General features: G+C 40.1%; 1 protein-coding gene across 1 annotated transcript in view; it reads right to left on the bottom strand.

The window, feature by feature from the left end:
• Positions 1–7,998: 7,998 nt before the first annotated feature.
• C4H6orf118 (chromosome 4 C6orf118 homolog) overlaps positions 7,999–23,250 on the bottom strand; it is a 157,955-nt gene continuing 142,703 nt past the window's right edge. The window contains exons 9-10 of the mRNA XM_044292222.1: positions 9,644–9,705; positions 7,999–8,770 (exon numbers count right to left, since the gene is read on the bottom strand). Coding sequence (XP_044148157.1) covers positions 8,722–8,770; positions 9,644–9,705 — 111 coding nt within the window. The 3' untranslated portion in view covers positions 7,999–8,721. The remainder of the gene's footprint in view (positions 8,771–9,643; positions 9,706–23,250) is intronic.

The following is a 23,250-nucleotide window of genomic DNA, read 5'->3' on the forward strand; positions in this document are numbered from 1 at the left end:
GGCTGTAGGTGTATTACTGTACAGGACAGCAGGCTGTAAGTAGATGTATTGTAATGTATTGTACAGGGGCAGGCTGTGAAAAAATATAAATACTATGCCAAAACAGCCGATTTTTGTCACCTTGCTCCACAAAAAGTCTTAGACCAAACAATCAAAAAGTCATGTACCGCAAATTGGTACCAATCAAACCGTCATCTAAGGCGACAAAAAATAGCAGTTTTTTTTTGTTTTTGTTTTTGCAGCATTCACCTGAGGGAGCATATCATGTGATATTTTTATAGAGCAGGTTGTTACGGACGCGACAATAAAAAAGGTCTATAATTTTTATTTTTACGTTTTACACAGTGAAAGCATTTTTGAATAGCATAAAATCTTGTTTTTGAGTTGCCATTTTCTGAGAGCCATATCTTTTTATTTTTTGGGCAATTGTCTTAGGTAGGGGCTCATTTTTGCGGAATTAGACGACGGTTTGATTGGCACCATTTTGTGGTACTTAAGACTTTTTGATTGTTTGGTGTTGCACTTTTTGTGAGGCAATCAAAATTTGGGGCTAAAACAACATTTTATTGAAACAATAAAAACTTTTCATTTTCACAGCCAAGTGTTTTCAAATTCCTTAAAATGCTTATGGGGTCAAAGAGCTCAGTACCCCTTTAATATATTCTTTAAGGGGTTTAGTTTCCAAAATGGGGTCACTTTTTGAGGGTTTCCACTGTAGGGGTATGTCAGGGTCTCTTCAAATACGAAATGGTGCCTAAAAAACATTCTAGCAAAATCTGCCTCCAAAATCCATGTGGTGCTCCTTTCCTTCTGACCTCAGCCACATGCCCATAGAACAGTTTACCACATATGCGGTATTTCTGTAAACTGCAGTATCAGAGTAATATATACAGGGAGTGCAGAATTATTAGGCAAATGAGTATTTTGACCACATCATCCTCTTTATGCATGTTGTCTTACACCAAGCTGTATAGGCTCGAAAGCCTACTACCAATTAAGCATATTAGGTGATGTGCATCTCTGTAATTGAGAAGGGGTGTGGTCTAATGACATCAACACCCTATATCAGGTGTGCATAATTATTAGGCAACTTCCTTTCCTTTGGCAAAATGGGTCAAAAGAAGGACTTGACAGGCTCAGAAAAGTCAAAAATAGTGAGATATCTTGCAGAGGGATGCAGCACTCTTAAAATTGCAAAGCTTCTGAAGCGTGATTATCGAACAATCAAGCGTTTCATTCAAAATAGTCAACAGGGTCGCAAGAAGCGTGTGGAAAAACCAAGGCGCAAAATAACTGCCCATGAACTGAGAAAAGTCAAGCGTGCAGCTGCCAAGATGCCACTTGCCACCAGTTTGGCCATATTTCAGAGCTGCAGCATCACTGGAGTGCCCAAAAGCACAAGGTGTGCAATACTCAGAGACATGGCCAAGGTAAGAAAGGCTGAAAGACGACCACCACTGAACAAGACACACAAGCTGAAACGTCAAGACTGGGCCAAGAAATATCTCAAGACTGATTTTTCTAAGGTTTTATGGACTGATGAAATGAGAGTGAGTCTTGATGGGCCAGATGGATGGGCCCGTGGCTGGATTGGTAAAGCGCAGAGAGCTCCAGTCCGACTCAGACGCCAGCAAGGTGGAGGTGGAGTACTGGTTTGGGCTGGTATCATCAAAGATGAGCTTGTGGGGCCTTTTCGGGTTGAGGATGGAGTCAAGCTCAACTCCCAGTCCTACTGCCAGTTTCTGGAAGACACCTTCTTCAAGTAGTGGTACAGGAAGAAGTCTGCATCCTTCAAGAAAAACATGATTTTCATGCAGGACAATGCTCCATCACACGCGTCCAAGTACTCCACAGCGTGGCTGGCAAGAAAGGGTATAAAAGAAGAAAATCTAATGACATGGCCTCCTTGTTCACCTGATCTGAACCCCATTGAGAACCTGTGCTCCATCATCAAATGTGAGATTTACAAGGAGGGAAAACAGTACACCTCTCTGAACAGTGTCTGGGAGGCTGTGGTTGCTGCTGCACGCAATGTTGATGGTGAACAGATCAAAACACTGCCAGAATCCATGGATGGCAGGCTTTTGAGTGTCCTTGCAAAGAAAGGTGGCTATATTGGTCACTGATTTGTTTTTGTTTTGTTTTTGAATGTCAGAAATGTATATTTGTGAATGTTGAGATGTTATATTGGTTTCACTGGTAAAAATAAATAATTGAAATGGGTATATATTAGTTTTTTGTCAAGTTGCCTAATAATTATGCACAGTAATAGTCACCTGCACACACAGATATCCCCCTAAAATAGCTAAAACTAAAAACAAACTAAAAACTACTTCCAAAAATATTCAGCTTTGAGATTAATGAGTTTTTTGGGTTCATTGAGAACATGGTTGTTGTTCAATAAAAAAATTAATCCTCAAAAATACAACTTGCCTAATAATTCTGCACTCCCTGTATTGTGTTTTATTTTTCTGTTAACCCTTGTTGTGTTGCAAGACAAAAAAAAATGATTAACATAAAAAAATCTACCACAAAAATAAAATTTTTAAATTTCACCTCCATTTTCCTTTAATTATTGTGGAAATTTGAAAATTGCTTCTAAAATTCTAAGCCCTCAAACGTCCTAAAAAAAATGATGCCAACATAAAGTAGACATATGGGGAATGTCGACTGATAACTATTTTTATGAGGCATTACTGTCTTAAATGTAGAGAAATTCAAATTTAGAAAATTTAGAATTTTTCATTTTTTTTTTGTAAATGTTGGATTATTTTATAAATAAAGGTGAAATATATCGACTCAAATTCACCACCTGTCATGAAGTACAATGTGTCACGAGAAAATAATCTCAGAATGGCTTGAATAAGTAAAAGTGTTCCAAAGTTATTACCAGAGGGGCGGAGCTAACTGCCGGAGCAGAAGGACGCACTGTTTCAGAGCTCTGCTCTATAACATCTTCTACCCTCTGTAACAGTGCTGTTCCTGGGTGAAATTCAACATAATCCACATTTCTGAGTTCTACACACGACCCAGAACAATCTGGTACCTTTATTGGAACTTTTGGCTGCAGATTTTATTGAGGCCTGCTGAAAGTACTCAAGCCGTGGACTAAAGTTAAACAGGAAGCCGCTCCCGAATCAACTCAGCAGCACTACATTAAAAGGAGCCGCTTCTGGACCTCTTTAGCCTACGTGGTGGACAGGTTAAGACCTCGCAGGTCGAGGATAATACACCCCAAACTGTCACCAGCGCCCTGCCACCCGCGTTGTTACCACTGCCCTGGTGCTTAACTACATCAGCAGACCGGCAAGGGAGGCATTTTGACGGGGGAAAACCCTTTGCAATATTTAGCGGGACTTTAAATCGCATTAGCCAGCCCTGGTTCTTGCAATAGCGGCAAATCGCGTCAATTTGAAAAACTACATGTTATAATTGCATTTGCATCGCATATGCGACTTATTGGCAAATTTAAAATCGCATGTGCAAATTTTCTGCAAAATTAAAATCGCATCTGCACAAGTGAAGCATAGGAATCAGAAACTGCTCTTAAATGCCATCTCAAATGTATTAGCTTATAACTTCTTACGCTCATCACAATAGCCACTGAGCTACAACAACAATTAACACTTCCTCTGTGATGTAAATTGACACATTCCGCTTCCGCGCGCCTGTACACAGCCAACATGGGGAAATCTAAGCACGCAATGGAATCGCAGAGCAAAAGCCTCAAAACACCAAAGAAATCCACGGAAAATGTGAAACATCTAGACAGTAAAGCAGCCGAAGCTTTATCAAGCAGATCGGACAGTGATGAAGACAATGATCCAAGCATGCTGAATGAAGTTAAAAATTATGTTAAAGCACTCCCAACAAGTGCATTAAAGGTCTTTTTAAAGAATTATCATCTACGATAAAAGAGGAACTTTCTGAGATTAAAGCAGACCTGAGACAAATAGCCTCTAGGACCACCGCAGTAGAGGACTCAACCAGTAAATTGATTCAGCATGCAGATCACACAGAAAAAACGGTCCAAAAGTACCGCACTGAAATGTATAAACTGAAATTGCACATTGATGATTTAGAGAATAGATCACGCAGAAACAATGTTAGAGTTAAGGGTCTGCCCGGTGCTGGATAAAGACATCCATTCTGTATTAACACAGCTCTTCAACGAACTTTTACAACAAGACAAAAAAACAGACCTCTTCATTGAAAGAGCACATCGGGTCTATAGACCAAGACACGTTCAAAGCGAAGCCTCACGGGACGTTTTATGCTGTCTCCAAAGCTTCAGAACTAAGGAAAACATCTTGCAAACAGCACGATTGGCAAAAAGGATAGAATGGGATAATAGTGATATCTTTCTCTATCAGGATATTTCTGGATTCACTCTATGTCAGAAGTCTCCTTCAACCGCTTACCAGGGAACTTCGTGACAAAGGCATCAAATACTGATGGCTTTTCCCTCTGGGGTTACTTATTACCTACCAAAGAAAAACTTATACTATCAAGACTCCAGAAGATCTCCCTGTAATTCTGCAAAAGTTGGAACTCACTAATCTACAAATTAAAGATGGACTATTTTGGGAGAAGAGGATGCCCCCTTTACCGCCCTTCCACAGGGTGAAAATTGGCAAACAGTAACTCCTACACATGCTAAAAAATCCAGAGCATCTGAATCGTCCTACCCCAAAACTCCTCATAAATATCGGGGGTTCACAAGTGGTGACTGATGCAAGTACTGTTCCCTATAGATATAGTAGAAACCACTAAGAATATGTCATTTAGCGACATGTGAGACTTGATGCAACAGTTTATATGAAAGTTCACATTGCTAGGTTTATATAATCTAAATGGTACTTTGTGACTAATTTCCTCTCAGCTACACCCATGTTGTTTATCATACTTATACATATTTATGTTCTCCTTTTTTATTACTACAGGTGCCGGGGATATTTAGGTGTTTTGTCCCTAACCTTATTTCATTACAATTTTTTTTTCTTCTTGAATTATATAAAACTCTCCTGTGCCTTGGCCCACTGTCAAGTACAGGGTGATCACAGTTCTTAATACCTTGAGGGAGTTTTCTCTTTGCCTCTAACTCAGGCGACTGCCTGGGCACACAGAGCAGGCCCATGTTTAGTCCGAGGCTTTAGTATACTCATTGCTGTACTAAAGCTCATAATCGAGATGTACAGCATCAAACTTTCTTGTTACAGTTTCTGTTTGTTTAAATTCACTGTTCTAGTAGAATTTGAGTTTTATGTCACATGTAAGAACGTAATTGTGCTCTTTGTGTTATTATGCAGCAATTAAAAGTCGTTTTCTACAATGTCAACGGAATCAACATCCCTCAAAAAAGGTTGCAGATCCTGAGATACTTGAAAGATAGAAAGGTAGGAATAGCCATGATACAAGAGACACACTTCAAGAAGTCATACACACCACAAACTAAAAATAAAACCTATACGATATGGTATAATGCCAGCACTCCATTAAAAAGAAGGAAAGGAGTCTCCATTTTGATTAATAAACATCTAGATTTTAAGGAAAAAGACTAATTTATAGATACTGAAGGCAGGTGCATTCTCTTAAAAGGTTGGATTGGAAACAAAATTATTACCATTGTTAATGTATATGTTCCAAATAGAGAACAAGCAGGCTTCCTAAAACATGTCTTCGGTGTGGTCGACTCTTTTCAAGAAGGTAATTTAGTGTTAGGTGGAGATTTTAATATCACCTTAGAACCGAATATTGATACCTCCAAAGGTAAGACATCCTACCCTTACAAGAGACTGAAAACCATTAGGAAATTACTACAGGACAGGCAATTAGTCGACGCCTGGAGATGTTACAATCCTGGGGAGAGAGACTATTCTTACTTCTCGACAATCCATAACCAATATTCAAGGATCGATCAGATCTATATCAAGCAAAACGTGCTTCATACTATTCGTAATGCAAAATATGACTATTTTTTGCACTCTGACCATGCCCCATTTCTTATTACCTTAAGTACTTCAAAAGATGCCACTAAAACCTTTTAATTGCTGACTAAATGACTCCCTGATAGCTCAAGAAGTGGACGGCAACCTCATTGCGACTCAAATTAGGTAATACTTTGAGGAGAATATTAGGGAAGATATTATATGGGCAACTTTATGGGAATCTCACAAGGCCTGTGAACTGTGAATCTGAAAGGTACCTCTTCATGAATAAGTTCAGACATTTTATTCATGCAAATAAATGTGGAAAGGACTTGGCTAGGCTGATCCAGAGGCAGAGAAATAAAACTGCCATATATAAAATTTAAATGGTAACATGGAACAGATTACGGATAAGATAGCCATAGCCTTCCAAAATTTTTATAATAAGCTTTATAATTTGGAAGCTAATGGATTGATCTCCAGACCCCCTGACACGGACATTCACAATTACCTTAAACAGATAAAATTGCCTAGCATTGATAAGGCTCAAAAGGAGCTTTTAGCATCTCCCCTGTCTCAGAAAGCAATAGATGAGGCAATTATCAGGCTACCAGCGGGTAAATGCCCAGGTTCCGACGGTTTTGGGATATCCTACTATAAGAAATTTAAAGAAATACTCACGCCACATATGACTAAATATTTTAATGAGGTGGGATTGTCCATAAACTTTAGGCGCCAGGAGCGCATCATTCATTCACTGCGCCTGCGCCGAAGACAGAAGTGAACGGCGCAGGCGCGAGAATTCGATGGCTGAGATGGAGGCAGGCGGTCAAGACAGACGAGCGGGGCGGGATACAGTGTGAATAGACCGAGCCTCTAGTTGCTGAAAAGACGCCCCCATAGCACCTAGAGGCTCATTTGCATAGGAATAAAAGTTAGTTTTTCAATGAAACGGCTCCACACAAAGGTCTGAGAATTGCATGGTTATGGAGATCAGACACTAGCAGATCTCTAGTGTCTGAAAGCTGATTCGGTCAAAATGAGGTGGTAGAAACCCTTTAAGAAAGTACTGGCTGGACTTAGAAGAAGAATGTGTGTCGTGCCCACTGAATTGTTTAATCTGGAAGACCGAAAATAACAAATATATGTACAACAAATTTGATAGAAATACATCATATTCATGTTATTTTATCATTGATTAACATCGCTTATGTACTCATGCAATTATAATGGTGATTGATACCCTAATTTGCACTGTTTAAAGCTTGTAATGCCTTTGTTATATTTCTCAATAAAACAAAAATTTACAACCAAAGTTATAACCACATAAAGTGACACATAATCAAAAATTGGACTGGGATTTAAAGGAAACCTGTCACCAGTTTTATGGTTTCCTAACTAAGGGCAACATAAATAAGTGACTGATTCTCTTAGCAAAATGCAGGGTCACTTTCTTTAATTGACCCAGTCAATCTGCCAACATCTTGTATTGAAAAGCTCCAGCTGATAATGATGAGTCCTGAATATCCATGAGCTCCCAACTATCTCTGCCTACCTGCTGCTGTTCACATCAGCGTTCAGCCTTTCCGTTCTCCTACTCCGTTATTGGGACAGGAAAAACGGAAAGGACGGATTCTGCACATAACTGAGCCGAACGGAGCCTAGGGAGACCCCCATAGACTCTAATGGGGTCCGTTAGGTTTACGCTTAGAAGATGATTTTGGAGAGGAGACAAAAGTGCATGCAGGATTTTTTTTATCTCCGCTTCAAAATTCTTCCTCTGGGCGGAAATCTAACGGACCCCATTATAGTCTATGGGGTCCGTAGGCCCCGTTCGGCTCAGTTATGTGCCGAATCTGTCCTTTTCATTTTTCCTGTCCCTATAACTGAGTAGGAGAATGGAAAGGCTGAACGCTGATGTGAACAAAGCCTTATTGTGTTAAAATTTGAATAAAATAAACCGGCACTCTTCACCTGGTCAACACGCAGAGAGCAATAATTATTGCTCTCTGCATGTTGACCAGGTGAAGAGTGCTGGTTTATTATATTCAAAATGTATATCTAACCTCTTCTGATTGGGTGAATCAGCCAAACCTAGAGCACCTGCACATTGTATTGGTCAGGTGAGCCACCAGTAACCTACTTAACTTGTGTTAAAATGTTGCCCAGATCCCACTGGAGAAATGCTAAGGCTGTATGTAGCAGCTGCTATGATTTCTACAACATCAAGAGGCTCTAGTGTGCGATAATGCTACCAGATTTCTGAAATTTGTTTTTATACTTCCTTATTGATGTCCTATCCTTACTATAGGTGATCAATATCAAAATAGTGGGTGGTCCGACTCCTGTAGATCAGTTGTCTTCACAATTCCAGCACCGGAATGATATTATGCATCTCCATACACTGTGTAATGAATAGGCCCGAAGTCAATTTGTTCAAACACTTTGTTTTAATGCTGTACGAAACCTGTCTCTGTACAGCATTAAAATGTATTGCCTCCGTGGGGGCAAAATTCGATTCACCCGAAATTGCGCAAGACTGGAAAACCCCTTTAATACAATCATTCACAACTATAGTGGCCAAGCTGCAACAGACCCAGATTTTCTCTGACTGGAAGAATCACTATAAAAATAAAATGAACCATGGTTTAAGGAAATGACTGTTTTGAAAATCAACAACATAACCTCTGTTTTCCATAGACCTTGTAAGCAATAGAATATTACACAAATGGGACAAACGATAAACTCATTCATCCACTACATGTCGATGTAAACATTTATATGGTAGCTTGCTTCATAAATCTGGTGGGTTTAAGAAGAACTCCATCAGGATCTTAATCTCTCTGAAACAAAAGAGAACACTGTTTAAAAAAAATGCTCTTCTCATTTCTATATTTCAGAAAAAACAGCAAATGTGCAGAGGTCATCATATACTAAAGAAATGTTCCACCATCATTTTAAACCATTCTCATGTAAACTAAGGTATATTATTTGCTTAATTGTATACTATTGTATGGAATAGCATACTTTAGTATGGTATCCCACACCTATTTTGCTCTATATCAAATGCGGAACTGTCTAAAGGGGGCCAAAAGTACACTTTGTTGCCTTCGTTGAGTGAATGGAGCCCTATAGATATATTTAGCATGTACATCAGCAGTTTTTTCCAGCATACAAGATAAGCATGCTTCACTAATGTGGTGGGGTAAAGGGATTTTCCGAGATTTTTATACTGATGACCTATCCTTCCAGCACCTAGGACCCCCGCAGATCAGCTATTTGAGAAGGCAGCAGCGCTCCTGTGGGCACCATGGCTTTCTCTCAGCTTTTCCTAGGTCGATTGACAACACGTACACTTGTATCAAGTGGCCTAGGAGCAACTCAGCCCCATTCAAGTTAATGGAGTTGAGTGCGATACCAAGGGTGTTAGACCCCTACTGATAAGATAAGATACTGATGACCTATTCGGAGGATAGCTCATCAGTATTAAAATCTCAGAAAACTCTTTACATTGTATATGAAACAGTAAGGACTGGGGTTTAAGCTGGATTCAGCCACACCTTTTGTTAAATATTTTGTCAGGTTTTAATTGGCATTTTTCCAATGCGTATTTTTTAAAACGTTATGTATGTTCATTCAGTATAGAAGGTATTCAAAAGGTATAAAATGTTGTAGACATGCACTCTAAAACATTTGTAATTCAAATACATACTTACTCTTGTTTATCTAAAGTAAGTTTTTGTTTCATTAGCCCTCGTTTTATTTCAGAATCAAGGTCCTGTAAAAAAAAGAAAAATCTAAAAGTGTGAATACTGCACCAGTAACAAATCTGCATGAGCCAGTCACCCAGCCAGTATTTGTGTATGCACAGATGTTGAAGGCGTTGTCCAGGATAAGGCACATTTCTATCAAAACAGTACTACACCTGTTATAAAAAGAAAAAAGGGGGGATCCGCTCACCTAGGTTTCCCTCAGGGCAGGTGCTCCAAACCGTGTATTTGAGTCACCCCTCAAAAAAAGTTTCAAATAGATATGTCCAAAAAATGGATTGGTCACTCTTATATGGAAATATAGGATGTTTCATTCAATGCACATGTTAAAAATAAATATAAAATTATAAAAAATACACATAAAAAATATACATAAAACAAACGTTTTATATATCTATCTATCTATTCTTCTATCATATATAGATTTATTTGAAAAACCAACAGTTTTTTAAATTGTGTGGTATAAAGGTACTGCAGCTTTAAGAACGATGCTTTTGGTGTCTATTATCTATATCCACCCAGACTAATACGGTCTTGGGTGTAAAAGATTGGTTGGTCAACAGGCACCAGCAGCATCCATCCAATTCTCAAATTTGAAAAAAATATAAATTGATAAAAAATGATATAACATCCAATATAATGCAATTCAATCGTATCAAGACCACTGTCATATGATAAATCTGTCTCTAGATAATATGTCTTTTCTCACATTTGACAAAGATATGTCCCAGGTCTGTGTTTTGGAAGGATTGCAACTTATTTTAAAATCAATGGTGAATTCCGTCGGTTTACTTCCACTGTGCCTCCCAATGTTTCAATAAGTTGCAACAGAGGTAAGAAGTACCTTAAAGTAACCAGTATGGTTCGTTTCTGTCGCAGCGTCTCTATCAGGACAGAAATATTTCCACTTTCAAAGGCTAATGTTATGTTGCATCCGACTCAGGTGGTATAATGATATATAGCCGTGATGCAAGGTAATCCTTTAGAGCTCAGTGACAGTCCATATGGTAGGTATTTAAGAGTTTTTAATCGTTGGACCCACTGTGTGGGCTTACCTTTGTTTGCGCCGTCAAGTGAAACGGGACTTCGTTCTGAGCCTTTCGCTCCGTTTAATCAGCCGGCGTCCCGGCTGTGGAGCCGCTCGCGTCCCACGTGCCTCCCGCAGATGGTGCGAATTCAATATGAAGATCGCAAACCTCTCTCTCTGCGCAGGTAGATGACGTATTGTGACGCTTCCTATGTTATATTCCGGAGGTTCCTCTTTCTTGTAGTGCACTTTGTAAGAGAAGTGGGGTATTCGTCCAAGGGGATGATGCCAGACGCGTTTCGGGGAGAACACTTCCCCTTCCTCAGTGGTACGCTTTTACACCAATCTTTTACACCCAAGACCGTATTAGTCTGGGTGGATATAGATAATAGACACCAAAAGCATCGTTCTTAAAGCTGCAGTACCTTTATACCACACAATTTAAAAAACTGTTGGTTTTTCAAATAAATCTATATATGATAGAAGAATAGATAGATAGATATATAAAACGTTTGTTTTATGTGTATTTTTTAATAATTTTATATTTATTTTTAACATGTGCATTGAATAAAACATCCTATATTTCCATATAAGAGTGACCAATCCATTTTTTGGACAGTACTACACCTGTGCACAAGCTGTAGACCTGCAGACTGGCGTGGCACTGCTTCTTAAAGAAAGCAGCCCCTTTTAGCACACTAGGGTGCATGGAGTGTATGGGATACTACTAAATGCAGGGAAAGGCTTGTGGAGAATAACGTATAAGGGGAAAGTAAAAATGAAAGGAATCTGAGAATGTGATAGGCCTGCCGTAAAAAGTGTTTTTAGGGCATGCTTAACCCCTTAAGGACCGGGCTCATTTTCACCTTAAGGACCAGGCCATTTTTTGCAAATCTGACCAGTGTCACTTTAAGTGGTGATAACTTTAAAACGCTTTGACTTATCCAGGCCATTCTGAGATTGTTTTTTCGTCACATATTGTACTTCATGATACTAGTAAAAAAAAGTCAAAAAAATTAATTTTTTTGCATAATAAAATACCTAATTTACCAAAAATTTGGAAAAATTAGCAAATTTCAAAGTTTCAGTTTCTCTACTTCTGTAATACATAGTAATACCCCAAAAAATTGTGATGACTTAACATTCCCCATATGTCTACTTCATGTTTGAATTATTTTGGGAATGATATTTTATTTTTTGGGGATGTTACAAGGCTTAGAAGTTTAGAAGCAAATCTTGAAATTTTTCAGAAATTTACAAAAACCCAATTTTTAGGGACCACTACAGCTCTGAAGTCACTTTGCGAGGCTTACATAATAGAAACCGCCCAAAAATGACCCCATTCTATAAACTACACCCCTCAAGGTATTCAAAACTGATTTTACAAACTCCGTTAACCCTTTAGGTGTTGCACAAGAGTTATTGGCAAATGGGGATGAAATTTGAGAGTTTCATTTTTTTGCCTAATTTTCCATTTTAACCCATTTTTTCCACTAACAAAGCAAGGGTTAACAGCCAAACAAGACTGTATCTTTATTGCCCTGACTCTGCTGTTTACAGAAACACCCCATATGTGGCCATAAACTACTGTACGGCCACACAGCGGGGCGTAGAGTGAAAGGTGCGCCGTATGGTTTTTGGAAGCCAGATTTTGCTGGACAGTTTTTTTGACACCATGACCCATTTGAAGCCCCCTGATGCACCCCTAGAGTAGAAACTCCATAAAAGTGACCCCATCTAAGAAACTACACCCCTCAAGGTATTCAAAACTGATTTTACAAACTCCGTTAACCCTTTAGGTGTTGCACAAGAGTTATTGGCAAATGGGGATGAAATTTGAGAATTTCATTTTTTTGCCTAATTTTCCATTTTAACCCATTTTTTCCACTAACAAAGCAAGGGTTAACAGCCAAACAAGACTGTATCTTTATTGCCCTGACTCTACTGTTTACAGAAACACCCCATATGTGGCCATAAACTACTGTACGGCCACACAGCGGGGCGTAGAGTGAAAGGTGCGCCGTATGGTTTTTGGAAGCCAGATTGTGCTGGACAGTTTTTTTGACACCATGTCCCATTTGAAGCCCCCCTGATGCACCCCTAGAGTAGAAACTCCATAAAAGTGACCCCATCTAAGAAACTACACCCCTCAAGGTATTCAAAACTGATTTTACAAACTTTGTTAACCCTTTAGGTGTTGCACAAGATTCAATGGAAAATAGAGATACAATTTCAAAATTTCACTTTTTTGGCAGATTTTCCATTTTAATATTTTTACAAAGCAAGGGTTAACAGCCAAACAAAACTCATTATTTATGGCCCTGATTCTGTAGTTTACAGAAACACCCCATATGTGGTCGTAAACTACTGTACGGGCACACGGCAGGGCGCAGAAGGAAAGGAATGCCATACGGTTTTTGGAAGGCAGATTTTGCTGGACTGGTTTTTTGACACCATGTCCCATTTGGAGCCCCCCTGATGCCCCCCTAGAGTAGAAACTCCATAAAAGTGACCCCATCTAAGAAAGTACACCCCTCAAGGTATTCAAAACTGATTTTACAAACTTTGTTAACCCTTTAGGTGTTGCACAAGATTCAATGGAAAATAGAGATACAATTTCAAAATTTCACTTTTTTGGCAGATTTTCCATTTTAATATTTTTTTTCCTGTAACAAAGCAAGGGTTAACAGCCAAACAAAACTCATTATTTATGGCCCTGATTCTGTAGTTTACAGAAACACCCCATATGTGGTCCTAAACTACTGTACGGGCACACGGCAGGGTGCAGAAGAAAAGGAATGCCATACGGTTTTTGGAAGGCAGATTTTGCTGGACTGGTTTTTTGACACCATGTCCCATTTGAAGCCCCCCTGATGCACCCCTAGAGTAGAAACTCCAAAAAAAGTGACCCCATTTTAGAAAGTACGGAATAGGGTGGCAGTATTGTTGGTACTAGTTTAGGGTACATATGATTTTTGGTTGCTCTATATTACACTTTTTGTGCGGCAAGGTAACAAGAAATAGCTTTTTTGGCATGTTTTTTTTTTTGTTATTTACAACATTCATCTGACAGGTTAGATCACGTGGTAATTTTATAGAGCAGGTTGTCACGGACGCGGCGATACCTAATATGTATACAATTTTTTTTATTTATGTAAGTTTTATACAATAACTTCATTTTGAAAACCAAAAAATTGTTTAGTGTCTCCATAGTCTAAGAGCCATAGTTTTTTCAGTTTTTGGGTGATTATCTTGAGTAGGGTCTAATTTTTTGCGGGGTGAGATGACAGTTTGATTGGCACTATTTTGGGGTGCATATGACTTTTTGATCGCTTGCTATTACACTTTTTGTGACGTAAGATGGCAAAAAATTGCTTTTTTTACACAGTTTTTTTTTTTTTTTTTTTTACGGTGGTCACCTGAGGGGTTAGGTCATGTGATATTTATATAGAGCCGGTCGATACGGACGCGGCGATACCTAATATGTATACTTTATTTTTATTTATGTACATTTTACACAATGATTTTATTTTTGAAACCAAAAAAAATCATGTTTTAGTGTTTCCATAGTCTAAGAGCCATAGTTTTTTCAGTTTTTGGGCGATTATCTTGAGTAGGGTCTCATTTTTTGCGCGATGAGATGACGGTTTGATTGGTACTATTTTGGCGTACATGCGACTTTTTTGATCACTTTTATTACCTTTTTTGGGAAGTAAGGTGGGCAAAATTTCAATTTTCTCATAGTTTTTATTTTTTTATTTTTATGGCGTTCACTGTGCGGGGAAAGTAACATGACCATTTTATAGATCAGGTCGTTACGGACGCGGCGATACCTAATATGTGTAGTGTATTTTATTTTTTATTCAGTGATAAATGTTTTTTTTTTTTATCTTAACTTTTTTCACTTTTTATTTGATTTTTTTGACCCAGACCCACTTGGTTCTTGAAGATCCAGTGGGTCTGATGTCTGTAAAATACAGAACAGAACCTATATTGGTTTCTGCACTGTATTTTACTTACACTGAACAGGTCTATGCTTTCAGCACAGATCTGTTCAGCACCATGGACAGCAGGACGCCTGATCAGGCGTCCTGTTGCCATGGGAACCTTCCCCGTCTGCTCAGTTATGGTCAGAACTTCGCAGACGGGGAAGGGTAAGGACGGGGTTCTGGGGGGGCTGTCTGGGGGCTCTCTCCTTCTCCCATCGGGGGGCTGCAAAGGCACAGCAGCCCCCCGATCGGAGAGGGAGGGAGCTCCCTCTTACTGTTAACCTTTTCCATACAGCGGTCCGTACGGACCGCTGTATGGAAAGGGTTAAACGGCTGACATCGCATCAACGATGTCAGCCGTTTATACCAGGGTGCCAGCAATGTGCTGGCACCCTGGTATACCCACTGTACACCAACGATTATGCAATGGGAGGCGGGCGGGGGATCGCGATCCCGCCTGCCGCACCGCCCGCCTCCCGCAACGCCCCCACTGCATGCGACACCCCCCCTGCACCACCCGCCGCCATCAAATCGTGCAGGGGTGCAGGGGGGGGTTAACAATATTGATTTCGGGCACTCTGAAGTTTCTGATCCCCGCGGTCAGGGACCGCGGGGATCAGAAACGGCAAAAAGCGCAGCAAACCGCAGGTCTGAATTGACCTGCGGTTTTCTGCGATCGCCGATACGGGGGGGTCAAATGACCCCCCCCTGCGTTGTTACGGGATGCCGGCTGAATGATTTCAGCCGAAATCCCGTTCCGATTAACCCCAGCGGCGCCGGAATTAAGATTTTAAGTTAGGACGTACCGGTACGCCCTTGGTCCTTAAGGACTCGGGAAATAGGGCGTACCGGTACGCCCTATGTCCTTAAGGGGTTAAAACTGTGGATAGTCAAAACTGATTGCCCAGGGTTAAAATAATAAAGAGCAACATCATGATTTTTTTCCATCTTCACAGTAAGAAAAGGATGGAGATGTTTTTGAGGTGCAGATGACATGAGCAAGCAACTGAATCAAAGACAGATCTTAGACAAACATAACTCCAATATAGGAGACGTGCACTCTAGGAGTCATGGTAGTAGAACACAGTAAAACTGACTTATACGTTTAAGTAACAGATCTTGGAACACAAGAAGCTCAGTTGATAGAGAGAGGACATGATGACAGGAAATCATTTTTTTCTAAGTAGGGGAGATTTAAAGGAAAAATTTAGAGGTATGGCCCAATGGTGAGGCTGGTTACATTAAGCAAAGCCATGCCCACCAGCATCAGCCAACGGCTGTACAATTTTGTGGTAAAATTGTGCTCCCATTCGCTACCGCAGTGGGCATGGCTTACCCTTATATAAATGGGTATCGTCAGCATATAGAGCGTACTGAAAGCCAAATCGGCCAATAATTTGTCCAATATGGACCATGTAGATAGAACATAAGAATCTTTATTTATATAGCACCAACATATCCCACAACACTTGACAGGGTACATGCACAAACAAAATCAGTCATTACATAGTACCAATTTAATTAACACTTCATATAATACAGTGAGGCTCTAGTGCACAAGATCTAACAATCTATGAGGAGATAGGGGTGGCACAAAAGATAAAAAGTCCTTGTTCAGTACAATACATAGGACAGGAGAATTATTATTATGCTCAGAGGAATCCCTTAGACAGTATTTGGTTTGGGTCCATGCTCTTACATTCAACAGCTCACTAAACTACTTTTGCCAAAGGTAACCAAATATGAGCTCAGTATAGATTGGGCACATTGAATCAGATTCTGTGGAGAACCATGCTTGCCAGATTTACTTTCTCTGCATGTCGCACAACAAGCCATTCTACAATCCACTCATGACATGACATGAAAATAGTAAAACTACACAGTGGTCACAGAGTACAGGTTGCCATGCACCTAGTAAGAGTTAGTGCTCATTCAGACAAGTGAGGTTTGGGTACTTTCACACTAGCGTTAACGTTTTCTGGTATTAAGTTCTATAACAGGGGCTCAATACCGGAAAAAAATACTTCAGTTTTATCCGAATGCATTCTGAATTCCGTTCAGTATGCATCAGGATGTCTTCAGTTAAGTCCCTCTTACGGTATTTCGGCAGAGAAAATACAGCAGCATGCTGCGGTATTTTCTCCGGCCAAAATTCCGGAACAATTGCCGGAATGCCTGCATTAATTTACATTGAAATGTATTAATGCTGGATCCGGTACCAACTGTTCCGGAAAACAACATCAGGTCTCCCGGACTGCGCATGCACAGACCTTTAAAAATGCGGAAAAAATAAATAATGGATCCGGTGTGTCAGTCGGATCCGCATCCGGAGACGGAAACAAATGCTATCTGTTTGCATACGGATTTCCGGATCCGGCAGGCCGTTCCGGCAACGGAATTGCCTGTCAGAATCCAACAACGCAAGTGTGAAAGTACCCTTAACCTGTTCCGGACACATGACGTACCAGAACGGCATGATGTCCCGGTACTTAAGGACACATGACGTACCGTTACGCCAGTGCTTCTTAAATATTGGGGCGCGCCCCCCCCTGGGGCTCCGTAAAGGGGGGCTCGTTTGACCTCGGCAAACACTGTCATATTGGATGTCCAGATCGGATTATCCGACTCACTCGCAAGCGGCGTCCCACACGGCGTCTGTTGCCTAGCAACTCTACGGCTGGAGAGAGGGAGCAGCGCAGCGCGATCACTGGAGATTGTCCCAACGCAGCCCCAGTAGCAGCCCGACGCGGAGGACCACGTGACACATGCAGAGGACCCGTGGAGACATACAGGAATCAATACGCCGGTTCCTAGTGCCACTCACAGAGGAGAAAGAGCAGGACGCCGGCATGTCATCAAGGCAGAGTCGCAAAGATACATCTGCAGCATCACCAGGTGGGAAAACAAGAGCTGAAGCACAGAAAGAACATAAAGAGCAGGGCTCAAGGAGAGGAGGTAGGACAAACACAAAATCTGATAATATAACTGAAAAGGGGAAAAGAAATAGTAACCAGGGGATGGAGGAGGAAAAAGTATACGAACTAGAAGGCAGTACCCTGGATCAAAGAGATGTACTTATAACAATTTTATAGACAAATGATACTATTTACAGTCGCGCGGGGGGTGCGAAATGTTTTCTTCTTCCTGGGGGGGCATGACAGAAAATAATTGAGAAGCACCGAGTTACGCTATGTGTAGTTCCAATCACCGCCGCCCGGCGGGTGGTGATCAGAACAAGGTGCCTGCTCAAATCATCAACGGCCCCGTATCGGCGATCGACGCAAACCGCAGGTCTGAATCAATTCAGACCTGCGGTTTGCGCTTTTACAGGTTGCGGCGGTGGTGCCATCGGGTCCCCGTGCGGCTGTAGGGGGACCTGATAGCATGGAAGGCAGCGCGATGCCTTCTGGTGACAAGCCTGTGAGATAAAGCCCCCTGGATCTCAGATGCCGGAAGCTGTATGAGTAATACACACTGTATTACTCATACAGCTATTGCATTCCAATACAGAAGTAATGCATTGTAAAGGGGATTAGACCACCAAAAGTTGAAGTCCCAAAGTGGGACAAAAAATAAAGTGAAAAAAAAGTTGAAAAAATTAAGTTTCCCCCCCAATTTTTTTTAAAAGTTTCAAGTAAAAATAAAAAATAAATTTTCCCCAAATAAAGTAAAAAAGAATTGGTAAAAATTAGGGACAATCGCCCAAAAAATAAAAAAAACTATGGCTCAGAATACGGAGACACTAAAACATTTTTTTTGTTTTAAAAAAGCTGTTATTGTGTAAAACTTAAGTACATGAAAAAAGTATACATATTAGGTATGGCCGCATCCGTAATAACCTGCTCTATAAAAATATCACATGACCCCTCAGGTGAACACCACAAAAAAAAAAAAAAAAAAAAAAAAGAAAACGGTGTAAGAAAAAGCCAATTTTTGTCACCTTTTCCGCAATGTACGCCTTAAAGGGACACTGACAGGCCCAATAACCATAATTAGCTGTACATATCCATGCACAGGTCTTCTAATGTGCATTAAAAACATATAAGTATCCCCCTGTCCACATTATGAATACAGTAAACTCATGTTTTATAACCTGAAGTAATCGCCTTTCTTTCTGCCCAAGGGGCGGGGTTTCAGCTCCACTGATGCTGGCTGGGCACAAGTGGAGCTGAAACCCCGCCCCTTGGGCAGAAAGAACAGCGATTACTTCAGGTTATAAAACGTGAGTTTACTGTATTCATAATGTGGGCAGGGGGGATACTTATATGTTTTTAATGCACATTAGAAGACCTGTGCATGCATATGTACAGCTAATTATGGTTATTGGGCCTGTCAGTGTCCCTTTAAAGCACATTTTAGTAAGATCGACAATGTCAATAATATTGATGATAACTGTGTTGGTTTTGAAGAACAGTCTGATCAATTAACATTGAGACAATTCGCATTAAGATTAAAAAGTCATTTTACACCACCTAAAACATACCATCCAGTAGAAACTTTAGCTAATTTAGTTCAGCGGGATGTTAACTCTTTATTGCAACTTTGTAGACAAGGCAATCTACATATAAGACACAATTTAACATCTGAAGAGAAACATGCACTGAACTCTATATTAGAAGACAAATCTCTCATATTCAAACCAGCAGACAAGGGGGGGGGGGGCGCTCTTGTGATTCTCGACAGGGAATACTACAATACTACGTCAATTAAATGATACTGACACATATAAGATTCTACAGTCAGACCCAGTATATTCGATTAAAGATGCATTGCAGAGAATAGTTATGGAAGCTAGAGAGGATGGCATCATTGATACTAAATTAGGTGAATTTTTAATAAATCAGCACCCAATTACGCCGGTGTTTTACACCCTTCCTAAAATTCATAAATCCATGACAAGACCACCTGGACGCCCTATAGTGGCCTCCTCTGATTCGATCCTCTCTCCTCCAGCTATTTTCCTGGAAAAAGTCTTTACACCTTTGACCGTACAATCACCTTCCTATATACGTGACACAGGACATTTCTTGAGTGAAATCCGCCCCCTTAAAATGGATGGAGACTGCATACTCGTTACGTTCGATGTATGCAGCCTCTATACCTCCATTACTCATGAAAAAGGACTGGAAGCAGCATCTAGATTGTTAAATAAGAGTGACTACACGATATCCCAAAAGGATTTTTTTCTGACACTTTTAAAGCTGGTGTTAGAAAAAAATTACTTTTTATTTCAAGATACGTTTTTTCAACAGTCCCGTGGGACCGCGATGGGATCGAACTTCGCACCGCCGTACGCAAATAGTTACATGTCATCATTTGAAAGTGAATTTGTCTATTCTAATCCATTATATTTGAAACATTGTATACTTTGGCGTCGATTTATTGATGACGTGTTTTGCGTGTGGCAAGGCGACGTTCGATCCCTCACGGAATTCAATTGTTATCTTAATTCCATTTGGAGTGAACTACAGTTCACCATGCACTTTGATCATTACAAAATTTCCTTTCTTGATACATGGGTGATACGCAATGATGACGGCACAGTATATACTGATTTATTCATTAAAGAAACTGATCATAATAGTTTACTTACCTTTACTAGCAGTCATCCCCCAGCAATCAAGAAAGCTATCCCGTTTTCACAATACCAACGGGTGAAAAAGATTGTTACTGATCCTGACACGTGTCAAATCAGGATGAAGGAAATGACGAGTAAATTCCTCAATAGAGGCTACCCCAAACATTTATTAGAAACTCAAAAGAAAAAATTAGATAAACCACAGGGACAGAAAATCATTAAACCTTCACGTATTCCATTAGTGGTGAAATATCACCCATGGACAGAAAAAAATCAGAGGCATTATCAACAAGCACTGGCATATAGTTTTGAGATCATACCCCCAGATAGAGGCATTTCAAAATCCACCAATGATGTGCTTCAAAAGAGCGGAAAATATTCGTGATAAAATTATTCGAGCCGACATAGGCACTAATAGACTAAACCTGAGACAAACTACACTGACCACGCCACGTCAGGGCACATTTCCGTGTCTAAATTGTAATAATTGTTCCAGCGTCATTAGAGGCACCACTTTTACTCATCCTCATTCTGGCGAACAAATTCCAATCAAGGGTATGTTCACATGTGACAGCAAAAATGTTATATACATTCTCAAATGTCCCTGTGGTTTACTCTATGTAGGGGAAACCTCAATGCGGATAAAAGATAGATTAAGCAAGCATAAATCCACTATCCGCACTGAGAATTTACTGCTCCCTTTACCTCATCATTTCCATGAGAAACGACATGCAATATCCCAGTTGCGATTTCAGGTCATAGAAAATGTACCATTACCCCGCCGCGGGGGTGATAGAAACAAATTGCTTCTAAAGAGAGAAGCGTATTGGATCCACCGGTTACAAACGGTGGAACCAAGAGGACTAAACCGTGACTATAATATTTCTGGCTTTATCTAGCTCTTATTTGATGTTTGCATAATAACTATACTCATATTCTAATTTATGTTTTGTTTTCAGCGGACCAGATTTTTGACCGCTCTACATTGTTTCCTATGTTCTATAGTATCTACACCATATGATCTGTATCGGCCCCCAGGTGGGAGGAGCCCCACATTATGATGTCAGTTCCTTTTGTTTGTTACTTGATTGTATAAAAGACACAATGATAGGATGTATCATGCAGTCTGAAGAAAGCACGAGTGTGTGCTGAAACGCGTCACTATGCTATAAATATATGTGACTGAATAAATTGCATTAAGAATATCTACGCGAGTGTCGGTCTTCCTTCTCTAAAACAGGTCATAGAGCATCCCTGGAAAACTCTCCCATATTCAAAGCCTATTACTAATAGTGATGAGCGGCAGGGGCAATATTCAAACTCAATATTTCGCGAATATTTTGGTGAATATTCATCATAAATTCGCAAATTCACCATTATTTTCTTGATTGCGAAAGCCAGCAATGTAATATGCGTGTATTGCACTCACAATACAGGCGTGGGTCACTGTTGCTACATTTTTCAAGCTGCTAGAAGTTTCCTGAGACTGGAGAAAATGTTCGGCAAGGCAGAACATTACAATAGCTTTATATGCAGATAGAGTGCTCCAATATATTGGCGATTGTGCAAATCGGCAAGTAATGATGCACATATTTTGGCGCAATACGTGCAACTTCACATTTTAGCAGGTCTGACTGCATATTACTGATTGGTGCACTAAGTATTGTTGTGAACTTGTGACATCACAGTACTATGTCTGTAGCATGTATGTATGGAAAGCAGAACCTATCACACTACCCAACACTGGAACATATCAGCTACACTATATCACGATCTAACCTACACTACCTTCCACTAACTATCTGTATTATATATATATAAGCTAACTAACTATCTAATGTAATGACTCAGCAAAGCACAGAGCATAGCAATGACACTGCTGTCTCTCTCAGAGCTGCAAAAAACTGCAGAAAATGGCTGCTGGGGAGGTTTTTATATAGTAAGGGGTAGGCAACTTTTCTATTGGTTGCTAGGGATGTTGCTAAGTTCAGACAAAGACATTGCAGCCTTCTCATTGGCCCACAAGCAAGAAGCAGGGAGGGATCATGGGTTCAGATGAAAAAAAAATCTAGAATATTCGCGAATATGAATATATAGCACTACAGTCTAAATCTTCGCAAATTCTCGAAGTGTCGATATTCACGATTAAAATTCGCAATTCGAATATTCACACTAACTAACTTATTACTAACATCTTTACAACCTAAAAGATAAAGTAGCATCAGAACAGCCAACACAAACTAAATAAATGCTTTCTTAGAAAATAATCTTAACAAAATATCACCAGAACTAGAGATGAGCGAATCAAAGCTGACGAAGTGGAATTCAATCCGAATTTCAGGAATTATTCGATTTGCACCGAATCTGAATTTCCTCACGTTTCATGGTAACGAATCACATTTTTTTTACTAAAATGGCAGCTGCATGTATTAGGACATGGAGCAAGGAACTCTAGGAACGAGGAATCACCCCCAATGCCATGCATGCAGCCAATCAGCAGCCAGTCATGTGATGTCACAGGCCTATAAATAGACTCAGTCATCTTGGATTCTGCCATTTTCCAGTGTACTTAGTGCATGGAGAGAAGTCAGCAGGTGCTAGGGACAGTGGTAGAAAAAAACTTTCACACTTTTATTTTGCTGTATAGAAGTTCAGGGAAAGGATAGGGAGGAATCATTCCACAGTATTGGAGCAGAACAGGGTTCAGTAGGGGAGTTTACAGCCTGGGTAATAGGAACAATACTATTACACCTTGCTGTACTGACTGGGGATCCAAATTGTGATTATACAGCTCTGTAATACAAGCAAACCATTCTTGTTATTGGGGTGCAAGTGCTGTCTGATACAACCATTAACAGGGTTTATTACAAGGAAATATATTTTATGTCTTATTTGCCCTTGTGCAATGCAGTTATATGTTCTAAAACATTTTTTGGCTTGTATTAGTGGAAAAAAGGGC

The sequence above is a fragment of the Bufo gargarizans genome, chromosome 4 (genome assembly GCF_014858855.1).
Source record: "Bufo gargarizans isolate SCDJY-AF-19 chromosome 4, ASM1485885v1, whole genome shotgun sequence".
Taxonomy (NCBI): Eukaryota; Metazoa; Chordata; class Amphibia; order Anura; family Bufonidae; genus Bufo; species Bufo gargarizans.